Source organism: Lepidochelys kempii, chromosome 1, assembly GCF_965140265.1.
Source record: "Lepidochelys kempii isolate rLepKem1 chromosome 1, rLepKem1.hap2, whole genome shotgun sequence".
Taxonomy (NCBI): Eukaryota; Metazoa; Chordata; order Testudines; family Cheloniidae; genus Lepidochelys; species Lepidochelys kempii.
In genome coordinates, this window is record NC_133256.1 from 71594 (window position 1) to 98412 (window position 26819).

The 26819-nt window shown below is 48.0% G+C and overlaps 2 protein-coding genes across 2 annotated transcripts; one reads left to right on the forward strand and one right to left on the reverse strand.

The window, feature by feature from the left end:
• Positions 1 to 17358: 17358 nt before the first annotated feature.
• LOC140911475 (olfactory receptor 52K2-like) lies at positions 17359 to 18306 on the forward strand. Its single transcript, XM_073344630.1, has one exon. The coding sequence runs from the start codon at positions 17359 to 17361 to the stop codon at positions 18304 to 18306; it is 948 nt and encodes a 315-aa protein (XP_073200731.1).
• Positions 18307 to 25573: 7267 nt separating this feature from the next.
• Positions 25574 to 26554, reverse strand: LOC140912389 (olfactory receptor 52M1-like). The gene has a single exon (XM_073346697.1). The coding sequence runs from the start codon at positions 26552 to 26554 to the stop codon at positions 25574 to 25576; it is 981 nt and encodes a 326-aa protein (XP_073202798.1).
• Positions 26555 to 26819: the final 265 nt, after the last annotated feature.

Sequence of the window (26819 nt, forward strand, 5' to 3'; positions counted from 1 at the left end):
GTGCCACCTTTGAGAACCTAGCCTAGCTCCATCCTCTTTGGACCCCTCCTTCAGATATATGAAGGCTGCTATCAAATCCCCCCTCACTCTTCTCTTCTGCAGACTAAACAATCCCAGTTCCCTCAGCCTCTCCTCATAAGTCCTGTGTCCCAGCCCCCTAATCATTTTCGTTGTCCTCTGCTGGACTCTCTCCAATTGGTCCACATCCCTTCTGTAGTGGGGGCCCCCCAACTGGATGCAATACTCCAGATCTGGCCTCACCAGTGCTGAATAGAGGGGAATAATCACTTCCCTTAATCTGCTCACAATGCTCCCACTAATTCAGCCCAAAATGCTGCTAGTCTTCTTGGCAACAAGAGCACACTGTGGACTCATATCCAACTTCTCATCCACTCTAATCCCCAGGTCCTTCTCTGCAGAACTGCTGCTTAGCCAGTCAGTGCCCAGCCTGTAGCAGGGCATGGGATAAATGCCAAGATTCCTATACCATGGACCACATTAACATCTACATTGCCTTGATATTACTTAGGTTCCAAACATTTCCCAGAGCTTGTATGGATAAAGTAGCTATGTTCTTTAGCTCTTGGCAAGATCACATGAAACATACAGGAACCACGCTGCAAGAGCAGATCCAACCCACTATTGTTCTAACCAAGTTTTACCTTGAGTTTGTAAAGAGATTCAATCATGTTATTGAACATGACTTTGATGAACCATTTCTGCTATACACGGATACGGCTTCTAACCCAGTACTAGCCGTAGTAAGACTGAACCCAGGATGGGGAGCTCTTGGGATGCAGTCAGGGATGTTTGTGTCATCCCTTCCTGCATCAATTTTGCACTGGGGGAATGACATTATTTAAATGAACGGTGACCGTATAGATCATTGGTGCAACCAAGGTCATATAGTTGCACCAAATCTTGTACAAGTAACGTGTCTATGAGAAGGTTCTAGTTTGCTGATTGTGATTATGCTCTTTGTATGTGTGCAGCATTCTTATATTTAAAATTTCGAATATTGGCTATTTACTTGTATTTCAATGTGTTCGTTTCTAAGTAGCACCAGTGAAGCATTTGCCTAACTTATTGAGAAGGGACTATTCTGGTTATGTGCCCAATCAAGAAACACTTAACTGACAATGGACCTTAGGAGACTCCAATCCACATCTGAGGAGACTTCCTGGGAACATTCAAGGTATCACGTGAGCAATGGCTGCTCTACCTGTAAAGAACTGAGTCATGCATGGACGTGTGACCTGCCCATGTGACTCCAAACACCATCTCGCTGCTGTGATTTTCCACAGTAAGAGTAAAGGGGTGTCCTTGCACATGGCAGAGGATATAAAAAGCCCTGGAAACCCCTCCATTTGGTCTTCAATCCTGCTTCTAACCTCTGGAGGGACTTTGCTACAAGTTCTGAAGCTCTGAATAAAGGACTGAACGACCCATCCAAATCTGTGGATATATTCCAGCAACTTCTTTTGAGCCAGCAGTTTATTCCATCACTGCTTTCAGCCTAAACCAAGAACTTTGCAAGTGTTGTATGTGTTTGATTCTATTTAATCAATTTTAACTCTCATCTATATTTCTTTCTTTTTATGAATAAACCTTTAGATTTTAGTTTATAAAAGGATTGGCAACAGCGTGATTTGTGGGTACGATCTGAGTTGTATATTCACCTGGGTCTGGGGCGTGGTCCTTTGGGATCAGGAGAACCTTTAATTGAGGACACTGATTTTCATAACCATTAGTTCCTATGAGGAGTGCTATTGCTGGTGATACAAGGGAACTGGTGCATCTGAGGGAATTGCTTGTATGACTTCTGGTTAGCCAGTGGGGTGAATCCGAAGACCTCTCTGTTTGGCTGGTTTGGTGCCTTAGTAGTGAAGGAACCCAAGCCTTGGGCTGTGACTGCCCTGCTCTAAGCAATTTCTCCTGCACTGATACTCTCAGTGTGTCCAGGAACACCCCTTGTTACAGGGGGTGATGGCTCTGGCTGAGGGTGTGGACTCTGAGGTAGGGCCGTGGATGATGGGCCTTGGGTTTCAGGCTGCCCGGGGCTGTGGTGGCAAGAGCAAGGACTCCCCTCAGCCCTCTCTTGCCACAGCAGCTTGGGGCTGGGTTAGAGGCACTGGGCAGGGATGGGGCCGGGCTGGGATGGGACAGGGGAGGGGCACCTCTCCCCACCAGTATGGCCCTCGATAGCTTGCTGTGCAACTTAGAAGGAATGTAGTGGGTGACCCCTAGAGTATGTCTTATGTAAAGGAGAAAAATAACATTTCCTTATTTAACTTTTCCACACCAGTCATGATTTTATAGACCTCTCTCATATCTCCACTTCGCCGTCCCTTTTCCAAGCTGAAAAGTCCCAGTCTTTATAATTTCTCATACGGAAGCCGTTCCATACCCCTAACCATTTTTGTTGTCCTTCTCTGTACCTTTTCCAAAATATGTTTTTTTCAGATGTGTCAACCACAGCTGCATGCAGTATTCAAGATGTGGGTGTACTATGGATTTATATAGAGGCAATATGATATTTTCTGTCTTATTATCTATCCCTTTAATGATTGCCAACACTCTGTTGACACTTTTGACTGTTGCTGCACATTGAGTGGATGTTTTCAGAGAACTATCTACAGTGACTCCAAAATCTCTTTCTTGAGTGGTAACAAGAAGGGAAATTTAAGACTAACTTAACTCTAAATCTTAAATCTAAGTTAAGAAATCTAAAGGCACCTTACAAAACTAATAATAGTAATAAAAAAATATACCCCAAACTGGTTCAACAATACTTGAAACAAGTCCTAAAAGAACGGATGGGGGTAGAACGCTTATCTTCCCTCGATGGCCAATGTGTATTAGCAGATTGAGAGGTAAACCCCCTGGCTTGACCTACTGAACAGAGGGGCAAATACTGCTCAGAGACAGCTCAAGGGGAGGTGTCAAGGTTCCTTCCCCACTCTGAACTCTAGGGTACAGATGTAGGGACCCACATGAAAGACCCCCTAAGCTTATTTCTACCAGCTTAGGTTAAAACTTCCCCAAGGCACAAAGTCTTTGCCCTTGGATTAGGTAAAACGCTGCCACCACCAAGTGTTTTAGACAACGAAAAGGGAAAGGACCACTTGGAGTTCCTATTTCCCCAAATTTCCCCCCGAAGCCCTTACACCCCCTTTCCTGGGCAGGCTTGAGAATAAACAGGATGTGCACAAACCAGCCTTGGATTTTTAAGACCCAAAAAACCCAATCAGATTCTTAAAATTGAGAACTTTATCAGAACAACAACAACAACAACAACAAAAAAAGATAAGAAAACAACTCTGTAAGATCAGAATGGAAGATAATCTTACAGGCACTCAGATTCAAAACATAGAGAATCCCTCTAGGCAAAACCGTAAGTTACAAATCATAGAATCATAGAATATCAGGGTTGGAAGGGACCCCAGAAGGTCATCTAGTCCAACCCCCTGCTCAAAGCAGGACCAATTCCCAGTTAAATCATCAAATAGACACAAAAACAGGAATACGCATTTCCTCCAGCACAGCCAATTTACAAGCCAAAAAAAAAAAGAAAAAAAAGAAAACCTAAAGCATTTTCTAGCTAGATTATTTTCTAACTTTACAGGAGTAGGAGAGCTTGCATCCTTGATCTGTTCCTGGCAGAGGTATCACAGAGACAGAAAAAGCCTATTTCCCCCCCTCCAGATTTGAAAGTATCGTGTCCCCTCTGTGATGTTATGGACTTGAACTGGGACTGTATAGAACATGGTTGCAACCAAGGTCCTGTAGTGGCACCAAATCTTGTATAAAGGGGGTGAAATCAGGTGTCTAAGACAAGGTTAGGATGATGCTGTCTGTTTGCATGTATCATTTTTGGATTTAAAGATATAAGTATTGGCTCTAGACTGTCTGTATTCCAAACTTACGCTATGTTTCTGGGTGACACCCCAGACAAGTGGGTGTCAGCTCTGCCTAGCCTGCTTGATGGCCCATTAAGGACCATCAGCTATGCAACTGACCCACTGAGAGAAGCAGACATGCCTGGTGACTCAGCAAGGCATGCAGGGACCTGCCTTTGGACAGAACTCTGAAGTGTTTCCAGGCCATGAGATGGACAGCTTGTCTTTGAGACAAAGAAAGCAGAGACCACATGGCAAGAGACTATAAAAAGCTGGTGTAGCTCCTCTATCTGGTCTTCAGTCCTGATTCTTGCCTCTCGAGGGACTTTGCTACAAACCGAAGCTTTGAACCAAGGACTGAATGACCCATCCCAGCTGGGGATGTTCTCCAGAGACTTGATTTGAACCTGCCGTTTATTCCATCACTGCTACAAGCCTGAACCAAGAACTTTGCCATTCCTGTATGTCATGGATTCCATTTCTCCAATTCTAGCTCTCATCTCTATCTTTTCCCTTTTAAGAATAAATTTTTAGATTTGAAAGGATAGGCAAGAGTCTGATTTGTGGGTAAGATCTGATTTGTATATTGACCTGGGTCTGGGGCTTGGTCCTTTGGGATCGAGAGAACCTTTTTCCTTTTACTGGGGTATTGGTTTTCATAACCATTTGTCCCCATAACGAGTGGCCCTGGTGGTGATACTGGGAAATTGGAGTGTCTAAGGAAATGGCTTGTGTGACTTGTGGTGAGCCAGTGGGGTAAAACCAAAGTCTTCTCTGGCTAGCTGGTTTGGTTGGCCTTGGTGTGCACAGAAACCCCAGCCTTGGGCTGTAACTGCGCTGCTTGAAGCAATTTGTCCTGATTGGCACTCTCATTTGGGTCCCACCAGAACCAGCATCGTTATACCACCATTGGTCATTTTGGGTCAGGTACCAGTGAGGTTAGCTTAGCTTCTTAGCCCTTTGCAGGTGAAAGATTTTGCCTCTGGCCAGGAGGGATTTTATAGCACTGTATACAGAAAGGGGGTTACCCTTTCCTTTATATTTATGACAGGGCAATCTGGGGGAGCTGAGGGGACTACCAAAGGGGGTAACTGGAACCGTACAAGTTCTGAGCTAACCACGTTAATCAATTCCACGGCCACCACAAGTGTGGGTGATTGGGCCCAATGCAATTGCCTAATCAATACTCAAAAAGAACCCCAACCAAAAAAACCCCAACTGCTCAGAAGAGTCTGCAAACCCAGCTAATTCACCTTTTTGTTCCACAAATACTGTTTTACATCATCACTGCACATATTCAGGAATTGTTCCTGAGTAACCAAATCACACATTCCTTCAAAGCTTATAATGACATTTCCCCTCACCCACTTATCTAACAAGTCTGTCATTTCATTTAGATAAGCCACATTACTCAATCCAGATCCCTCTTAAGATGCCTGAATTTAACCCTGTAGGTTTCAGGTGTAACGTGAAACTGTTTCAAAACCAGTTCCTTAAATTTACCATAGTTTGACGCATCATCAATAGGCATCTTATTGAATATGTCCAGAGCTCTGCCAGTCAATTTTCCTATCAATGTGGTCATCTTTTGATCTTTGGGGATTGCATGGAGGGTGCACAGTCTCTGAAAGGTGATGAAATATTTGGCAGTATCGCTGGATTCATCATACTGAGGACATAGTTGCTCCCATTTGTGGATTTTGGGGGACGTGGAGCCAGCAGCTGGAGGGTTTTGTCTCTTCCACTCCATAAGAGCCAGTTCATGCTTCTGGGCCTCAATCTGGGCCTGTATTTCTCTCTCTCTTAACTCCAGGGCTCTTTTGTCACTGGCTGCCTCTGCTTCCATTGCCCTTTTGTGTTCAGCTTCCTCCTTGGCTGCGTCTGCATTAGTTTCCATTTGTTTTAATTCCATCTGTCTTTTATGTTCATTTTCTTTCTCAGCCATTTGCAGCCTGTGCAGTTCTAGCTTTTTCTGAGCCTTGCTCTCACTCATGTTGCTGATTTTCCTGCCTATATTCCCTTCCCACAAATAAGCAAACAGAAAATAACAAACCAGTAACCGCGTTGTCTGTTCTCCAGCCACCACACCCAAAACACACTTAAAATCACTACCAGTATCTCAAAGCAATCAGCTGTGCACAGATCCTGCTCAACTACACTAGTGTGGTGGGTTGGATCACAGAAAACCCCTCGGGAACTGCCAACTGATATGCTGGGACTATCTCTAAGCCACTTTCCCTGCCAGCTTGGGACTCCAGAACCTTGCCTGCTTGAGCCAGACACACTAGCCTGTTACAAACCCAGACCCAGGTCTGAACAATGTCCCCCAAAAGGCTGCGGGCTTAACTGAAAACAGCTTAAGAAATGTTCCTGTCTCCAGCGCTCAGGTGCCCAGCTCCCAATGGGGTCCAAATCCCGACTAAATCCTTTTTACCCTGTATAAAGCTTACCCTGTATAAAGCTTATAGAGGGTAAACTCATGAATTGTTCGCCCTCAATAACACTGATAGAGAGATATGCACAGCTGTTCCCTCCTCCCCTCCCCCGCAGGTATTAATACATACTCTGGGTTAATTAATAAGTAAAAAGTGATTTTATTAAATACAAAAAGTAGGATTTAAATGGTTCCAAGTAATAACAAACAGAACAAAGTGAATTACCAACAAAATAAAACAAAACATGCAAGTCTAAACCTAATACAATAAGAAAGTGATTACAGATGAAAATCTCACCCTCAGAGATGGTCCAGTAATTTTTTTTTACAGACTAGTCTCCTTCTAGTCTAGGTCCAGCAATCACTCACACCCTGATGGTTCCTGTCCTTTGTTCCAGTTTCTTTTAGGTATCCGTTGGGGGTGGAGAGGCTATCTCTTGAGCCAGCTGAAGACAAAATGGAGGAGTTTCCCAGGGGCTTAAATAGACTTTCTCTTGTGGGTGGAGACCCCTTCCTCCCCCTGTGTAGAATCCCAGCTCCAAGATGGAGTTTTGGAGTCACATGGGCAAGTCACATGTCCATGCATGACTCAGAACTTACAGGTAGCAGCCATGGTTCACATGCTATCTTGAACGTCCTCAGGTAGACTTCTTATGTGGATTGGAGTATTCCGAGATCCATTGTCCGTTAAGTGTTTCTTGACTGGGCACTTAACTTTCACATTCCTTTCTGAAAAATCAGCCCAAATGCCTTACTAAGCTAAGACTACTTAAAATCAAACAAGTACAGAGCCAATATTTGTAACTTCTAATACAAAAATGATATGTGGACACAAATAGGATGAATGTATTCAGTAGATCATAACCTTTGCAGAGAAATGATACATGGCATATGTAGCTGTCATAACTATAAAGGGAAGGGTATACAGTGCTCTAAAATCCCTCCTGGCTAGAGGCAAAATCCTTTCACCTGTAAAGGGTTAAGAAGCTAAGGGAACCTCGCTGGCACCTGAACCAAAATGACCAATGAGGGGACAGAATACTTTCAAATCTGGACGGGGGGACAAAGGGTATTGTCTGTCTGTGTGATACTTTGCCGGGAACAGATCAAGGATGCATGTCTTCCAATTCCTGTAAAGTTAATAAGTAATCTAGCTGGAAAATGCATTAGATTTTCTTTTGTTTTTTTTGGCTTGTGAAATTCGCTGTTTTGGCGGGAATGTGTATTCCTGTGTTTGTGTCTTTTTGTAACTTAAGGTTTTGCCTAGAGGGATTCTCTATGTTTTGAATCTGATTACCCTGTTAGGTATTTACCATCCTGATTTTACAGAGGTGATTCTTTTACTTTTTCTTTAAATAAAATTCTTCTTTTATGAACCGGATTGATTTTTCATTGTTCTTAAGATCCAAGGGTTTGGGTCTTTGTTCACCTGTAGCAATTGGTGAGGATTGTTATCAAGCCTTCTCCAGGAAAGGGGGTGCGGGGCTTGGGGGGATATTTTGGGGGAAGACGTCTCCAAGTTTCCCTGTTCTTTGTTTAACACGCTTGGTGGTGGCAGCATAAAGTTCAAGGCCAAGTCAAAGTTTGTACCTTGGGGAAGTTTTTAACTAAAGCTGGTAAGAATAAGCTTCAGGGGTCTTTCATGCAGGTCCCCACATCTGTACCTTAGAGTTCAGAGTGGGGAAGGAATCTTGACAGGAGCATAAAACAGATTCCAGTTATGTCATATTAACATTGATAAGCATATTTCTATAAAACATTAAGAGGTGCAATGTCACAAGGCCTCTGGCTGCCCTCTATCCACAGGAACATTCGGTTGGTGTTGCTCTTACTGAGTCTGTTCCCCTGAAGTGACCACAGGGACTAGGATGTGTTGGCAGGTTTCTGAATGGGAGTGGAAGTGGAGCCCTGGAGTTCACACCTCACAGGAACAGGGAGCTCACGAACTCCAGCTAGTTCTGAAAAGCTCAGATTCACCTTCAGAAGATGGCGAAGGCTCAGACTCGCTCTACCAGACTTTCCTCTGCATCCCACCCAATGGATAACCCTTGCCAGAGGTGGAGTCCATTTCCCTGTCGGTGTGATGGAGAGACTGTGCTTATGGCAGGGACGTCAGGACTCCTGGGTTCTGTCTGTCATCCTGCCACTCAATCTCTGTGAGACCGTGGCCACTTCATCTCTCCTCATGCCTCAGTTTACCTGTCTGCATAATGGGGATATGTTCATAGTGACTTACCTTTGCTAGGTGTTTTGAACATCCTTCAACGAAAGGTGCTGCACAGTATGGTCACAGTTCTAGATGAGAATTAGTGATCTCTGATCCCTTAGCAACAGGCCCATGTGCCTGCAGAGAGTGCTTGTGTCTCCCCATAGTCTCCAGATCTGTCCTTCTACAATCTATCCAGACACCCTGTAAATAACCAGGATATCAGACCCTGGGCAGATCTAGGCATTATCCCTAGTTTTCTTACTAATCAAGTATAATTTTTAAATATACACAAATACCCAGAGCAGCCAATTCCTCTCTGAGCACAGAGCTGAAGAGTTCTCATCTCCCTTTGGGAAGGTCCCTTAATTACTGTTTACTCCTAAAGCTGGATGAAGAGCACAGAAGCGCAGACATGGAAAGAGAGACATTGCCGAGAGTGTCTCCGGTCTCCAGCCTGTTTATATCCAGATACCGCTTCTCCCCGAGAGGCTGAGCAAACCCCCTGGGGTTACACAGAGCTGTATTATAAACGGTGCAGATCCCTGTCTCAGCTCTCAGTGTGGGATGCTGCTGCAGATGCTGGGGTGAGAGCGGTGTGGGACACGGCTACCTGAAGGGGATTCCCAGGAAAGACACTTCCGTCTCAGGATTCACAGGTACCATCTCTTGCTGAAGAGCTCACCTGCTCGAAAAACCCAGTGCAACATGGACGTGATGGGACAGAGAATAGGTCTGGGGTCCTTTCCGCTCTGTGCAGCCATTGAACATCCCAGGGCTTTTGCCACAAGGGATGAGTTTGATCCAGTATCATGGGCCAAAACATCCCTTTTTGCTGTGCCTCCCCGGCTGATGGCCTCCAGCCCCGAGGCGGCTGCATTTCAGTGGTGCAGGGGATCCTTGAGGAGGAAAGGTGTCAGTAAAGGGACAGTACGAGGCCAGATTCTGAGGCCATGGCCCATACATTGCTCTGGCCCCACTGAGGCAAAACTCCCTGTGAAGTAAAAACCAATTAATGACCTCAGGAGCCAGCTGTGTGTTAATGCACAGACACCGTCACCTCCTGCTCTTGCATCTCAGGGCTCTGGCTGTTAACGGGTGGGGCTGTTACCTGACTTTTAATTTCTGGAAAGCACGGAGGTGCTAGGGCTCCTCACTGGAAAAACTATAAGAATTTTTCAACATGGGCAAGACATCGCCTCTCCTTGCTTCATTCGAGAAGTCAGCTGATCTGTTATGTCTGAAACTTTGAAAAAACAATTCAGCCGGCAGCAGACACCCAGGGTGGGAAATATCACTTCAAACGCTTAAAGATTGGCAAACTTATAAGCAACAGAAAATCAGGTCTCCTAATGGAAGGTGTCAGACAGACTTAACTCACCATGGTGCCACCAGCACCACCGACAGTGGCCCATCCCTTTGTGAATCCCATTCAGCTGAGCTCTGTGCTCCAGTAACGTCAGTGGCAAGGAGTTCCACAGGCCAACAATGGATCATGTAAACAATTTTCTTTCATCAGAGTTACACGTTCAGACTTTCCACGTAACTGAACGTTCCCTTGTTCGGGTGTTGTGAGACAGAGTAAATATAAATGCCTGACCTACTTTCTTTATTCATAGATTCATAGGGTTTATGGTCAGAAGGGACCATTAGATCATCAAGTCTGATCTTCTGTATAACACAGGCCACTAAAGTTAGCCCTCTATTGAGCCCCAAGACTTGTGTTTGACTAAGGCCTGTTCTACACTAGGATTCTACATCCTAGAATCATAGAGCCACAGGATGAGAAGGGACTGCAAGGGTTAGCTTGTCTAACCCGCTTCGAAGATTCGGGATTTGTTGTGTCTAAGCCATCCAGGACAGATGAGTGTCCAGCCTCCTTTAGAAAACCTGCAGTGAGGGAGCCTCCATGACTTCCCTAGGCCTCTGTTCCATTATCCTCCTGTTCCCACATTTAGGCAGTTTATCCTGAGATTTAATCTAAATCTGCGAGGCTGTAGTTTGAACCCATCGCCTCTTGTCCTGTCCTCTGTGGCAAGAGAGAACAACTTTTCTTCACCTTTTTTACGGTGGCCTTTCAAGTATTTGAAGACTGCTGCCATGTCCCACTCAATCTCCTCTTTTCCAAACTAAACATGGCCAGTTCCTTCAGCCCTTGCTCGTATGGCTTGAACTCTATCCCTTTCATCATTTATGTCACCTGTCTCTGGTCATTTCAAGTTTCTCTACCTCCTTGCTATACACTGGTGACCCAAACTGGACACAGTGCTTCAACTGATGCCTGACCAGCACTGAGTAGAGTTTTAGTATCACCTACCATGTCTTGCATGCTACGTCTCTGTTAATGCAACCCCAAAATGCATCTGCTTTGTTTGCAAGAGCAAAATAATCCACACCCCGAAGGATGTGCTATATCAACCGAACACTGGTATAGACAGTAGGAGGTCAATGGAAGAGTTCTTCCATCAACCTTGCTACCACCTTTCGGGGAGGTGGATCATCTACACTGCCAGGAGAGCCCCTGCCATCAGCGTGAACCGTGTCTAGATTGAAATGCTAAGACAGTGCTGCTGTAGCCTTTTAAGTGTAGAGAAGCCATCAAGCAGATCTTCCAGAAAAGCGTCCAGTCTGGAGCTCCAGACATGCAGAGTTGTAGAATCCACCACTACCCTTCGCAGTTTGTTTCAATGGTTAATCACCCTCAGTGCTAAACATTTGGCCCTGTTTTCCAGCTGGAATTTATCTGGGTTCAGCTTCCAGCCATTGGGTCTTGCTCTGCCTTTCTCTGCTTCACCAATGTTTTTCATAAAAGTCTCTGCTTGATCATCTTTTTGATAAGTTAAATATGTGATGCCCTTTAAGTCTCTCACTGTCCGGCATTTTCTCCATCCTCCAACTATTTTTGTGGCTCTTTTCTGCGCCCACTCCAATTTTTCAACTTCCTTTCTGAAATGTGGACCCCAGAAGTGGACACAGTTGGTTCCACCAATGCCATGTGCAGAGGTAAAATCCTTCCCCTGCTCCAACTCACCACTCCCCTGTTTATGCATCTGTGATAAATATAAAGGGAAGAGTAACCACCTTTCTGCATAAAGTGCTATAAAATCCCTCCTGGAAAGAGACAAAATCCTTTCACCTGTAAAGGGTTAAGAAGCTAAGATAACCCCGCTGGCACCTGACTCAAAATGGCCAATGAGGGGACAAGATACTTTCAAAGCTGGAGGCGGGAGGGGGGGGGAACAAAGGGTCTGTCTGCCTGTGAGATGATTTTGTAGGGAACAGATCAGGAATGCAGCCTTACAACTCCTGTAAAGTTAGTAAATAATCGAGCTAGAAAAGTGTTCGATTTTCTTTTGTTTAATGGCTGGTAAAATAAGCTGTGCTGGAGGGAATGTATATTCCTGTCTTTGTGTCTTTTTGTAACTAAGGTTTTGCCTAGAGGGATTCTCTGTGTTTTGAATCTGATTACCCTGTAAGGTATTTACCATCCTGATTTTACAGAGGTGATTCTTTTACCTTTTCTTTAATTAAAATTCTTCTTTTAAGAACCGGATTGATTTTTCATTGTTCTTAAGATCCAAGGGTTTTGGGTCTGTGTTCACCTGTACCAATTGGTGAGGATTCTTATCAAGCCTGGTGTAGGGCTTGGGGGGATATTCTGGGGGAAGACGTCTCCAAGTAAGGTCTTTCCCTGTTCTTTGTTTAAATGCTTGGTGGTGGCACATAGGGTTCAAGGCCAAGGCAAAGTTTGTACCTTGGGGAAGTTTTAACCAAAGCTGGTAAGAATAAGCCCAGGGGGTCTTTCATGAGGGTCCTCACATGTGTACCCTAGAGTTCAGAGTGGGGAAGGAACCTTGGCAGCATCCGAGGATCACATCAGCCCTTTTAGCCACAGCATCACACTGGGAGTTCACGATGAGTTGGTTTCCACAATGACTCCTAAATCCTTTTCAGGGCCTGTGACGTTATTGACTTGAACTGGGATCGTAGAGATCATTGTTGAAACCAAAGTCCTATAGTGGCACTAAATCCTGTATAAAGGGGGTCAAATGAGGTGTCTAAGACAAGGTGCTGGTTTGGTGGTTAGGATGATGCTGTCTGTTTGCATGTAACATTTTTGTCGTTGAAGTTATGAACATTGGCTCTGTCCTGTCTGTGGTTCACACTTGTGCTGTGCTTCTGGGTGACACCGCAGACAAGTTGGTGTCAGCTCTGCCCAGCCTGCTGGATGGGCCATTAAGGACCATCAGCTACACAACTGACCTATTGAGAGAAGGCAGACACACCTTGGTACTCATCAAGGTGTGCAGGGACCTGCAGGGACCGAATGGCTAGGCAGCAGTTCTGCGGAAAAGGATCTAGGAGTGACAGTGGACGAGAAGCTGGATATGAGTCAGCAGTGTGCCCTTGTTGCCAAGAAGGCCAATGGCATTTTGGGATGTATAAGTAGGGGCATAGCCAGCAGGTCGAGGAACTGTGTCCAGTTTTGGGTCCCACTCTAGAAGAAGGAGGTGGAAAAATTGGAGAGAGTCCAGAGAAGGGCAACAAAAATGATTAGGGGACTGGAACACATGAGTTATGAGGAGAGGCTGATGGAACTGGGATTGTTTAGTCTGCAGAAGAGAAGAATGAGGGGGGATTTGATAGCTGCTTTTAACTACCTGAGAGGTGGTTCCAGAGAGGATGGCTCTAGACTATTCTCAGTGGTAGCAGATGACAGGACAAGGAGTAATGGTCTCAAGTTGCAGTGGGGGAGGTTTAGGTTGGATATTTGGAAAAACTTTTTCACTAGGAGGGTGGTGAAACACTGGAATGCATTACCTAGGGAGGTGGTAGAATCTCCTTCCTTAGAAGTTTTTAAGGTCAGGCTTGACAAAGCCCTGGCTGGGATGATTTAGTTGGGGATTGGTCCTGCTTTGAGCAGGGGGTGGGACTAGATGACCTCCTGAGGCCCCTTCCAACCCTGATCTTCTATGATTCTATGGATTCTATTCTCTGAGGTGTTTCCAGGCCATGGGATGGGCAGCTTGTCTTTGGGACAAAGTTAGAGAGACCACATGGCAAGAGAATGTAACAACCTGCTGCAGCTCCTCCATCTTGTCTTCAGTCCTGCTTCTGACCTCTGGAGGGACTTTGCTTCAAACCAAAGCTTTGAACCAAGGACTGAAAGACCCATCCCAGCTGGGGATGTTCTCCAGAGACTTGATTTGAACCTGCCGTTTATTCCATCACTGCTGCAAGCCTGAACCAAGAACTTGGCCATTCCTGTATGTCATTGAGTCCATGTAACCCATTCTAGCTCTCATCTCTATCTTTTCCCTTTTATGACTAAACCTTTAGATTTTAGATTCGAAAGGATTGACAACAGCGTGATTTGTGGGTAAGATCTGATTTGTACATTGACCTGGGTCTGGAGCTTGGTCCTTTGGGATCGAGAAAATCTTTTTCCTTTTACTGGGGTATTGGTTTTCATAACCATCTGTCCCCATAACGAGTGGCCCTGGTGGTGATACTGGGAAATTGGAGTGTCTAAGGGAGTTGCTTGTGTGACTTGTGGTTAGCCAGTGGGGTAAAACCAAAGTCTTCTCTGTCTGTCTGGTTGGGTTTGCCTTGGTGTGCACAGAAACCCCAGCCTGGGGCTGTAACTGCCCTGCTTTGAGCAATTTGTCCTGAATGGGCAACCTCAGCTGGGTCCCGCTAGAACCAGCCTCGTTACAGGGTCCCTGCTTCCATAATACGGTGCCCTAGTCTGTGGGTCGGGCCTGCATTGCCTGTTCTGAGGGAATAACTTTTTATGTGACAGTATTAAAACAGGTTTCAGAGCAGCAGCCGTGTTAGTCTGTATCCGCAAAAAGAACAGGAGGACTTGTGGCACCTTAGAGACTAACACATTTATCTGAGCATAAGCTTTCGTGAGCTGCAGCCCACTTCATCAGTGCCACAAGTCCTCCTTTTCTTTTTGTATTAAACCAGTTTGTTTGTGTGGGCCCAGCTCATCAAATGTTCCAGATCAGCCGGTGTGCCTGCCCTGGCCTCCTCAGTGGAACCACTCTGCCAATCTTTGGGTTGTCTGCAAAGTTTTTCTGCAGCGATTTTCTATTTCCTTCCAGATCAGTGATGAAAATATTCAATAGCATCGGGCTTAGAAACCTGCTAAAAACACCCCCGTTCACCCCAAGGACAACGCCAGTTTTTAATCCACTTTACAGGTGCTCTACTGACATTGCAGACTTTCATTTTTCATATGAGTGTTTTCCACGCTGAATCCAATGTCTCGGAGAAATTGAAGTTAATTGCATCTATGCAGTTCCCTTGATCAGCCAAACCTGCACTCTCCTTGAAGGATGAAATCGGTTTTATTTGACAAGACCGGACTTCCATAAACCATGTTGGTGACGAGCATTAATTATATTCCTTGACTTCTTTTGAACTAATCCTGGACCAGCTTTTCCAGTGTTTCCTGACCTTGTCAAATCTTTTTTTTTTAAATCCCCCCCCTTTCTTAAATATTTTTCATTTAACACAGAACTGTCCTGTATGTGCCCTTTTGTTTTGACTCTGCTGCTGACAGGTCGTGTACTTCTACTCCCGAATGAGGTGTGTGGGCGATCGGTCAGTTTGTAACTCTGGTGTTCGTAACTCTACGGTTCTACTGTGGAGGCTGTTTAACATCCTCCTTGGCTGCTAATGGACTGGAGACTATTCCATCACCTCATGTGATAGGAGTACCTCCTACTGCCTCTTTCCCAGTGCAGAACAAACCTATTTCTTCAACACATCTATGTTTTCTGCAACATTAAGAAGTTTCCTTTCTCCCTCTAGGAATTGGCTTAAACCTTTCCTAGGATTTCTTTTGTTCTTAATATACTTAATAACCCCCTTTTTGTTCTCCTTAGTCCTGCCAAGCATGGAGTTTCCCCTGATGTCTTTATCGTTCCTTATCAGTTTTCATAACTTCCCATTTGTGTTGCCTGCTTCCTATTTTCCCTTTTTACCCATTTGTATCTGTTGCTTTTCCCCACATAACTGCTGCCTTCACTTTGCCACTGAACTCGGTTTTGAGCCAAAGTTCTCCACTTCCTAATTCTCCATCCCATTTCTTAGGCATCCGAACATTGTCTTTGATTTGGCCACTACTGCGAATGAGCAGGTGTTTTGTTGACCTGCTTTCATTGATGCCCAGGTCTTTTCCCTGAGGTGTGTCCTAGTTGGGATGTTTCTCCCTGGCACATGTCTTGGCAAAGGGTTGGGGTTTTTTTACGTGCTCAGATTTTGAGTAACCGGTTGAATGGGGTGTTAGGATATAGATATTCAGGCCTGTCTGCAAAGGCCTGTACTCTAAGAATTTAGGTGTATTCTTATCACTTCGCTAGTGATAGAGGTATAAAAGAAAGAATCAAAATCACTGTCTGCCGGTGTAAGGGCCTTCTCTTACTGTGACAGTTTGTGGCCCTGTTCTTAGGCTAAGGCCTTTGGCTAAGCAGCAGAGGCAGCCATAAGCTGGGAAGCGAACGGTCACATCCTCGCATTCCAAACTAGTCCCATTGAAATAAGGTGCTATTGGGCTGTTAGGCACTATCAGGACAGGATTGTATTCCTATCACCTCCAGGGAAAGGGAAGTGCCTAGAAAATGTAAAAGGAAACTTAGTTTGATAGCATCCTGTCTGGCAAGAACTCACTTATCAATAGGTGGGACGTGAAATCCTCACTTCTGTGTTGTCTTGTCATTATAGTTCCCACTTTGCTGTTGTTTGTCTGTATAATCTCTGTCTGGTTCTGTGATTGTTCCTGTCTGCTGTATAATTAATTTTGCTGGGTGTAAACTAATTGAGGTGGTGGGATATAATTGGTTACATAATCATGTTACAATATGTTAGGATTGGTTAGTTAAATTTCAGGAAAATGATTGGTTAAGGTATAGCTAGGCAGAACTCAAGTTTTACTATATAATCTGTAGTCAATGAGGAAGTGACTGGGTGTGGGTGGGGATGGGCATGTGGGTGTGTGAGATGGGAACAGGGAATGGGGGTAAGAAAATTGGAATCATGTTTTGCTAAAGGGGGAGATGGGAACAGGGAATGGGGGTAAGAAAATTGGAATCATGTTTTGCTAAAGGGGGAAATGGGAACAGGGAATGGGAGTAAGGAAGTTGGAATCATGTTTGGCTAAGGGCAGGAATGGGAACAGGGACACAGGTGTAAGGCTTTGTGGTGTCAGAGCTGGGAAGGAGGATACTAAGGAAGGAAACTGGAATCATGCTTGCTGGAAGTTCACCCAATAAACATCAAATTGTTTGCACCTTTGGACTTCGGGTATTGTTGCTCTCTGTTCATGGAGAAGGACCAGGGAAGTAAGTGGGTGAAGGAATAAGCCCCCTAACATGGGGACTCCCAACAGCATGGACTCTGTAGCCTGGCTTTCATTGCATTAAGGAACAATGATGGATAACCAGTATCCACTCTCGTGTTTCCTGCTGGTGCCTATTAAGGGTCCCCACAACAGGGCATGTAGAATTATTGACTCATGGAGCACCATCAACCATGGAATTGGCATTAGTAGGGCCAGTTGTTCATAATTCATTTATCTGACTAATGAAAATGTCGTTTTTCAGTGTGTGAAGAGCGACCGATCTGCTCCCCCATGAGAACAGCCCCCAGTAGTGCATGTAGTGTCTCAAACTAACACTGTCTCTCCACCCAGGCATTTGTCCTGCGACCATCACCCTGGACCCTGGGCACACACAGGAAGTTGGGGGAACGTATGGTGCGTGCAGGAGACACCGTTCTGCCTCAGAGTTGGACACCTTCTCCCCTACTCCATGTCTGATTCCAACACAACCGACTTCACCAACCCCTCCACCTTCATCCTGCTGGGCATTCCTGGCCTGGAGATGGACCACGTCTGGATCTCCATCCCCTTCTCCACCATGTATATCATAGCCATGTTGGGGAACTTCACCACCCTGGTCATTGTGAAGACGGAGCCGAGCCTCCATGGGCCCATGTACTATTTCCTCTGCATGCTGGCTGTCAGCGACCTGGTCCTGTCTACATCCACCCTGCCCAAAATGCTGAGCATCTTCTGGTTCAATTCCAGGGAGATCGATTTCAGTGCCTGTCTCACCCAGATGTACTTCATTCATAGCTTCTTAGTGATGGACTCTGGGATCCTAGTGGCCATGGCTTTGGACCGCTATGTGGCCATCTGCCATCCCCTGAGACATTCCACCATCCTGACAAACTTTGTGGTGGGCAAGATTGGCCTGGCCGTGGTGCTGCGTGGTGGCATGCTCGTACTGCCCTATCCCTTTCTGACAAGACAGTGGCCATATTGCAGAACCACCATCATCCCCAACACGTACTGCGAGCACATGGCTGTGGTGAAGCTGGCCTGTGCCGACACCCACATCAGTAATTACTACAGCCTCTCTGTGGCATTCTTGGTGACAGGTCTGGATGTGTTTTTTATTGCTGTGTCGTATATCCAGATTCTCAGGGCCATCTTCAGTCTACCCACAAAGGATGCCCGGCTCAAGACTTTTGGGACCTGCGGCTCCCACCTATTTGTCATTTTAACCTCTTACATCCCAGTTGTCTTCTCCTTCCTCATGCACCGGTTTGGTGACAATGTGGCGGTACATTTCCATGTTCTCATGTCCAATGCGTACCTTCTAATGCCCCCCATGCTGCACCCCATCATCTACGGGGTGAGGACCAAACAGATCCGGGACAGGTTGCTCCGGCTACTTACTCCTAAAGGAACCTAAGTTTTCTCCTGGTGCTCTGGCTCTCAGACCCAGCTTCCTGCAGAGCTGGCTGGTGACATGGTGCTGGGCCCTCTTCCCTGAATCACTTGCCGGACAGTCAAAAAGGCAGTAAATGCTTTCCTGACCTTACTGTGCTGTGTCAGTGTGACAAACTGGGGAATAGGTCTATGTATCCACCCCTTGCCCCACCTCTTCTGCCAAGGCCCGATCCTGCTTTGCCTCTTTCCCCCAAGGCCCTGCCTCTGTCGCTTGCTCCTCTATTCCCCTCCCCCTGTCACTTGCTGGAACATTTCCACCTCTCTCCCCTCACCACAGCTACAAGGGAGCATTTTCAGATTTTGTTGGGGGTGGCAACTTTAACCAGGATTCCAAGGGGTACTTAAGGTCTTGAAAACTCTAGTTTGTTGGCAGATAACTTAGCAATTAGCTGACGGGAGCACTGTGTCTAATTCTGATGTAAAAGAAAGAAACTTAAATAAATATTAGACCCTCTCAGGTCTGATACTAACATGTTCAGACATCTTGTGCCAAGTCACTTAATGGACACTGGTTAGGTTTAAAATATTCATGTATATTCTTACTTTGTTACTACTCTGCAGAGAGAGAGACCTCATCAGGACTCCTGGGTTCTATCTCAGCTCTGGGAGGGGAGTGGGGTCTAGTGCGTTACAGCGGGAGTTGGGGGGGCAGATACATCTGGGGTATCTATGAGAACATCAGAACGGCCCTACTGGGTCAGACCAATGGTCCATCTAACCCAGTGTCCTGTCTCCCGACAGTGGCCAATGCCAGGTGCCGCAGAGGGAATGAACAGAACAGGGAATTACCAAGTGATCCATCCCCTGTCACCCACTCCCAGCTTCTGGCAAACAGAGGCTAGGGACACCGTCCCTGCCAATCCTGGATAATAGCTATTGATTGACCTATCCCCCATGAAGTTATCTAGTTCTTATTGGATCCATGTTATAGTTTTGGCCTTCACAACATCCTGTGGCAAAGAGTTCCACAGGTTGACTGTGAGGAAATGCTTCCTTTTGTTTGTTTTAAATCTGCTTCAGACTAATTCTATTGGGTGACCCCTAGTTCGTATGTTATAAGAAGGTGTAAATAACATTTCCTTGTTTACTTTCTCCATACTTCTCAGGATTTGAGAGACCCCTGTCATATCCCCCCTTAGTTGTCTCTTTTCCAAGCTGAAAAGTCCCAGTCTTATTAATCTCTCCTCATATGAAGCTGTCCCATACCCCTAATCATTTCCGTTGCCCTTCTCCGTTCCTTTCTGCACACAGCATTCAAGGTGTGGGGATTAATATAGAGGCAACATGATATTTTCTGTCTTAGTATCTCTCCCTTTCTTTATGATTCCCAACATTCTGTTTGTTTGCTTGATTGCCACTGCACTTTGAGGAGATGTTTTAACCCTATTCACTCCCCTTAGATTGTATGAACTCTCTGGAGCCTGATATCTCTGGGCTTTTCCTGAACTCTTCGCTCATGCTCCTTGTACCGAGGGGCAGTGCAGTGGTATTTATAGAATGGAATATGAAAAATAAAGACTAATAAAGTGGCAAGGATGAAACATGTATTGGGGTTGGATTCCACGTAGGAGGTCGTGTTTCACGTCGGCATTCCAATTCCACGGGCGGTTGTCACGGCGCTTGTGGGAACAGGGCTGTGTTCGGGGCATGCTGCAGTGCAGAGCAAAGGTGAAGGAGACAAGCCCCCCACAACTGCCATTTTTACGGGCTGTGCAGAGCGGAAAGGAGCCCAGACCTATTCTCTGACCCTCACGCCCACGTTGCATTGGGTCTGTCGAGCAGGTGAGCTCCCCAGCAGGAGAGGGTACCTGTGAATCCTGAGAGGGAAGTGTCTTCCCTGGGAATCCCCCTCCGGTAGCCGTGCCCCACACCGCTCTCAGCCCAGCATCTGCAGCAGCGTCCCACGCCGAGGGCCGACACTGGGGTGCGCACCGTTTATAACACAGCTCTGTGAACCCCGGGGGGTTCGCTCAGCTTCGGGCGGAGACGTGGCATCTGAGTGGAAACAGGCCGGTGACCTGAGACACACTCGCCAATGTCTCTCTTCCCCGGCCGCGCTTCTGCGCTATTTATCCAGCGTTATGAGAAAACAATAATTAAGGGACCTTCCCAAAGGGAAGTGAGAACTCTGGGGCTCTGTGCTGAGTCACAGAGGAATTGGCTGCTCTGTGCATTTGTGTATATTTAAAAATTATGCTTGATTAGGAAGAAAACTGGGGATAAGACCTGTGTCTCCATGGGGTCTGATACCCTGTAAATGCGCAGGGTGGAGGGGTAGAGAGTAGACAGACAGATCTGGAGACAGATGGCTGAGGGGAGACACAAGCACTCTCTGCAGACACACGGGGCTGTCGCTAAGGGACCAGAGATCAGTCATTCTCATCAGTAACGATCATCAGACTGTGCAGCACCTTTCACTGAAGGATCCTGAAAACACCTAGCAAAGGAAAGTCCTGTGAACGTATCCTCAGTGTACAGATAGGTAAACTGAGGCATGGGGAGAGCTGACTTAGCCAAGGTCTCACAGAGATTGAGTGGCGGGATGACAGACAGAACCCAGGAGTCCTGACTTCTTTACTGCAACCACGGTCTCTCTGGCATGCCAAGAGGGAGATGGACTCCCACTCTGGCCGGGGCTGTTCGTTGGGTGGGATGCAGAGGAATGGCTGGAAGAAGGAGCCTGATTGCAATAGCTGAACTCTCTGCCTGCTCACCTGGCTCACTGGGGGTATTTGTCTGGTGCAGAGCACCTGGGTTTTTAAGCACTGGAATGAGACTGAACAAATTCTCCTGTCCGAACCCAACAGGGGCGCCATGTTCACCTTTCAATGTGGCTGCAGACAAAGGCCGTAGGCTTTTAGGCCTTACAACATAGCTAGAGGCCGTATCCTATGGCTACAGGAAAAGGGTCTGATCCTTTCAGTACGTCCAGGCCCCGGAGATCCCCATGACTGACCCCGTCGTACCCCAGGTATGGCCTGGTCCCAGGGGGTCCCCAGGAGCTGCCCCAGGTACGACTGGCCCCCAGGGGTCCCCGGGAGCTGCCCCGTTCTGCCCTAGGTCCGTCCAGGGTCATCAGACACTGTAACATTCCCACTGGCAACAAGGGCCAGAGCTGCTGGATGACGTCTGTCCCAGGGCCCCTCCCTGGCACGGTCTCTCTGCTCTGCATGCAGGAAAAGGGCCTGATCCTTCCACCTCGCTGGAGAAACCGAGGCTCCTGGAGGGTCCGGCAGCAGATGAGCCGGGTTTGAGGAAGGCAGAGGCGCCGAATTGCGTTTGTGGATCTAGCCCTGGCCGCCTTTCTGGACGATGCTTTAGTCAAGCACAAGTTACGGTTGGTCAAAGCCAGGGGGGCTGGCTGGCGACGCTTGGAGGAAAAAGCCAAGTTCCTGGACACTCACCTCTCACTTTCAAAAACTTTCCCCTCTTCTCTTTGTACAAGGAGCAGGCTCCCTGGGGCAAAACAGGTTTTTATCTGCTCTCTACCCGTCCTCCAGTGTCCCAGCTGCTTGCCCTGCTCGAAGCCGGGCAACGCCCCTTCCTTCGGAGGCGAGAAGCTGTAGCAGCGTCCTGGGAGGAGACCCTGGTGTGGTGCTGTAGGACTGAATACAGCCATTTTTGCCAAGTATGATTATCCTGTTTCTATGCATGTATCAGCTTTGTGTCTGAAGTCATTACTGACAATCTACGGGTATCTTACACCTTCACCTCTGCGGCCAGGACGAGAAGCCATGGGCTTAAATTGCAGCAAGGGAGGTGTAGGCTGGAGATTAGGAAAGACTTCCTAGATGTCAGGGTGGCTAAGCCCTGGAACGAATTGCCCAGGGAGGTTGTGGAATCTCCATCGCTGGAGGTTTTCAAGAACAGGTTGGACACACACCTGTCAGGGCTGGTCTAGGTGGTGCTGGTCCTGCCATGAGGGCAGGGGACTGGACTAGATGACCTCTGGAGGTCCCTTCCAGTTCTATGATTCTGTGTGTTGTGTACCTGGGTAGCACCCCTCAGGTGGCTAAGGCGGTACGTTGGTGGCCCTTTGAGGACACTTAGTGATCACAAAGGGCCACAGAAGAAAGGCGCCTCTGCAAGAATATGGGAAATGGCTGATCCTGTGAGTCATCAGAGCATGTAAGGACCTGGGATATGCTCACGTGACCCTGGACTCATCTCATCTTCTCTGCACTGGCTTTCCAACAAGGAAGCTCTGAACAAGGTCTGGTGACCGCAGCCTGCTTGTGTAATTTCTAGAGAGGCTTTGGTAAGCTCGGCTGTGTCCCACTGAGGCGCGGTGACACATGGACACCGCTGACAGGTGCTTCACAGACTCTTGCTCACTACTCCCAGGAGGTATCCCCCCCTTACAGATGGGGAAACTGAGGCAGCATGAAAGGAAGTGTCTTGAGCCAAGAATATAGCCCACTGTCACCCACTGACATCACTGGAGTATTTGGCCCAAGTTATTTAATTGGAGATGAAGCATCAGCAGAGACCAGTGAGCTGGGAGGGAAGGTGACTATTTACCAGGTTCGTGTTCTGCTAGCCAAGGGCCGTAATGAGCTGCACACGGCACGGCCTTGGTTCGTTGCAGCACACGGTTGGGCTGTACGCGCTGTGCAGCGTTCCCGGCGACGTGCCGTCCCTGGTAAACAAGCAAGAGGGGACTGAAAACTGAGCTGTGTGGAAACCTGCTTTGTGGCCACAGTTTCTTTAATGAATTCCTCCCGTTTAAGGACTGCAGCTCCACTGACCACGAGACACAAATAGCCTGAGTGTGTCTAATACAGCGCAGGGGAGCAATGCCAGTTCATGGCCAGAGCAGTGGTGCTGGGGGTGTGGCGGTGTCGGGACTCCCAGTTCCTCTTCTCAGCTCTGCCACCGACTCCTTGGGTGTCCTTGGGTGAATCACTTTACCTCTGCAGGACTCAGTCCATCCATGACACGGGGATAACGCTGCCTAGCAGCCTAGCTACAGAGCTTCTAAATGTAGTGATCAAAAGCGTCATGTAGAGGAGACGTTAGACTCAGCTTCCCTGTCCAGCTCCAGCCCCTGGGCAACGCGTGCCCTGCAGTTCCAGACAAGGTGTCCGTATACATGTGTCAATAGGCGGCTAATGTCAGCTGGGCAGTTTATCTCCTGCCCTGTGAGCTATCGAAGCCATCCCACCTCTGCCCAGCATCCCGTCTTCCCAGCTAATGCGGGGCTGATCCTTCTGCCTCTCTCGGCTCTTGTCCTCCCAGCTTCAAAGCTGATCCCTTGCCCTGCTCCCGAGGCCTGGCTCAGGCCAAAGGGCTCCCAGCCCATCCCCTTTGCAGGGACCCTGCCTTCTACAGGCCCCCAGCTGGGAGGAACACAAGGGAGCTGAAAGCTAAGGAAATGGGCCACACAATGGTCTCTCCCTCAGGACCTTGTAGCTGAGCTTCAGGGCTCACAAGCTGTGTGATGCACAACCTCGTCTGCCTGCCACACAGCCCTCCTCCCACCCCTCAGCTGCTTTTATACGGCTTCCTGGCTTCCCGCACCGATCCCGACTGGCCTGTCGGCCCCAGCGCGGCATCCTCGCTGCACTCACTGCGGGCTCCTTGCCAGGCTGCAGCAGCTCCCGTCCCAGCCCCGGAGCAGATGGATCCCAACTGCGGGGCGGGGAGGTGGAGGTGACCCAGCGAGTGACGGGGAGGGGAGAACAAGAGCGAGCAGCAGCAGTGGGCATTTGGGGCAAGAGGCAGAAAGGGAGTGGGGCAAAGAGGCAGGAGGTGGAGCAGGGGCTGTGGTCTGGAGGGAAGATGTGTACCAGAGGCATGGCCTTGGGGGGAGAAGCGGGGGAAAAGGCAGGGATCCAAGGGTCTTGGTGGTTAGTTCTCTGAAAACATCCACTCAATGGGCAGCGGCTGTCAAAGAAGCGAACAGACTATTGGGAATCACTGAGTACAAGGAAAGGGAGAGAAAATAAGGCGGAAAATATCAGATTGACTCTCTAGAAATCCCTGGTACACCCACATCTTGAATACTGCGCGCAAATGTGGTCGCCCCATCTCAAAAAAGATTTATTGGCATTGGAAAAGGTTCAAAAAAGGGCAATAAAATCATTAGGGGGCTGGAACAGCTTTCATATGAGGAGAGGTTAATAAGACTGGGACTTTTCAGCTTGGAAAAGAGGCGACTAAGGGGGGATATGAGAGAAGTCTATAAAATCATGACTGGTGTGAAGAAAGGAAATGAGGAAATGGTATTTACTCCTTCACATAACACAAGAACTAGGGGTCACCAAATGAAATTAATAGGCAAGAGTTTAAAACAAAGAAAAGGAAGTATTTCTTCACACAACACACAGCCAATCTGTGGAACTCCTTGCCAGAGCATGTTGTGAAGGTCCATCAATGGCCAAGATGGGAAGGGATGGTGTCTGTTTGCCAGCAGCTGGAAATGGGTGACGGGGGATGGATCACCTGATGGTTGCCTGTTCTCTTCATTCCCTCTGGGGCACCTGGCACTGGCCACTGTCGGAAGACAGGACACTGGGCGAGATGGATCCTTGATCTGACCCAGTCTGGCCATTCTTATGTTCTTATATTTGCAGAGGTCCAGTGATCAGGAATTAGAAGGGTGGCAAACCAATGAGTTCTACACCGCCCGACTCCCCAGTTTGTCGCAGTGACACAGCACAGTAAGGTTAGGAAAGGGTCTAATGCGGGGAGGTGGGGGGTGTTGGATAAGGGGCGGGAGGTCCCGGGGGCAGTCAGGAGAGAGGGGCAGTTGGATGGGGTGGAGGTTCTGGGGGGCGCCGTCAGGGGATGGGGAACAGGGGGGTTGGATATGCGTGGGAGTCCTGGGGGGCCAGTCAGGGGATAGGGTGTGGATAGGGGTTCAGGAAAGTCAGGGGACAGGGAGCAGGGGGGATTGGATAGAGGGTGGGGTCCCAGAGTGGCAGTTAGGGGCAGGGGGTCCTGGGAGGGGGCGGTGAGGGGACAAGGAGCGGGGGGGTGGATGGGTGGGGGCTTCTGAGGGGGCCAGTCAGGGGTTAGGAAGTGGGAGGGGGCGAATAGGGGACGGGGCCAGGCTGTTTGGGGGGGCACAGCCTTCCCTATGCGGCCGTCCATACAGTTTTGCAAGCCCAATGGGGCCCTCTTGCCAAAAGTTTGCCCACCCCTGGTCTAATGTCTCTCTGACCGCTCAGAAAGTGATTCAGGGATGAGAGCACAGAACCAAGTCACCAGCCAGCTCTGCACAGAGCTCAGTCTGAGAGCCAGAGCACCAGGAAAAAACTTGAAATCCCTTTATGAGTGAAGAGCCGGAGTAGCCTGCCCCGGATCTGTTTGGTCCTCACCCCGTAGATGATGGGGTTGAGTGTGGGGGGCACCAGGAGGTACATGTTGGCAACGAGAATGTGGAAATGCAGGGGCACATTTTGGCCAAACCGGTGTGTGAGGGAGGAGAAGAGAACTGGGATGTAAAAGGTTAAGATGGCACAGAGGTGGGAGGTGCAGGTCCCCAAAGCCTTGAGCCGGGCGTCCTTCGTGGGGAGGCTGAAGATGGCCCTGAGGATCTGGATATAGGACACAGCGATAAAAATCATATCCAGACCCCTCACACAGAGTACTACAAAGAGGCCGTAGTAACTACTGACGCGGGTGTCGCCACAGGCCAGCTTCACCACGGCTATATGTGCGCAGTACGAGTGGGGGATGATGTTGGTTCTGCAATATGGCCACTGCCTTGCCAGGAAGGGGTAGGGCAGTACGACCATGCCGCCACGGAGTACCACGGCCAGTCCAATCTTGGCCACCACGAGGTTTGTCAGGATGGTGGAATGTCTCAGGGGATCACAGATGGCCACGTAGCGATCATATGCCATGGCCACGAAGATCCCAGACTCCATCACGAGGAAGGAGTGAATGAAGTACATCTGGGTGAGGCAGGAACTGAAATCGATCTCCCTGGAATTGAACCAGAAGATGCTCAGCATTTTGGGCAGGGTGGATGTAGACAGGACCAGGTCGGTGACGGCCAGCATGCAGAGGAAATAGTACATGGGCCCATGGAGGCTTGGTTCTGTCTTGACGATGAACAGGATGATGAAGTTTCCCAAGACGGCTATGATGTACATGGTGGAGAAGGGGATGGAGATCCAGACATGGGCCGCCTCTAGGCCAGGAATGCCCAGCAGGATGAAGGTGGAGGGGTTGGTGAAGTCGGTTTTGTTGGAATCTGACATGGAGTAAGGGAGAAGGTGTTCAACTCTGAGGCGTTCCCAGGGCCCAGGGTGATGTTTGCAGTACAAAAGCCTGGATGGAGAGACAATGTTAATATGAGCCACTACGTGCCCTACTGTATACTTAAGATACAGTGGGGAGATTTATACACAGAGAACATGAAACAATGGGTGTTACCGTACACACTGTAACCAGAGTGATCAGGTAAGGTGAGCTATTAGAAGCAGGGGAGCGTATCGGGGGGGAACCTTTTGTAGTGATAACCAA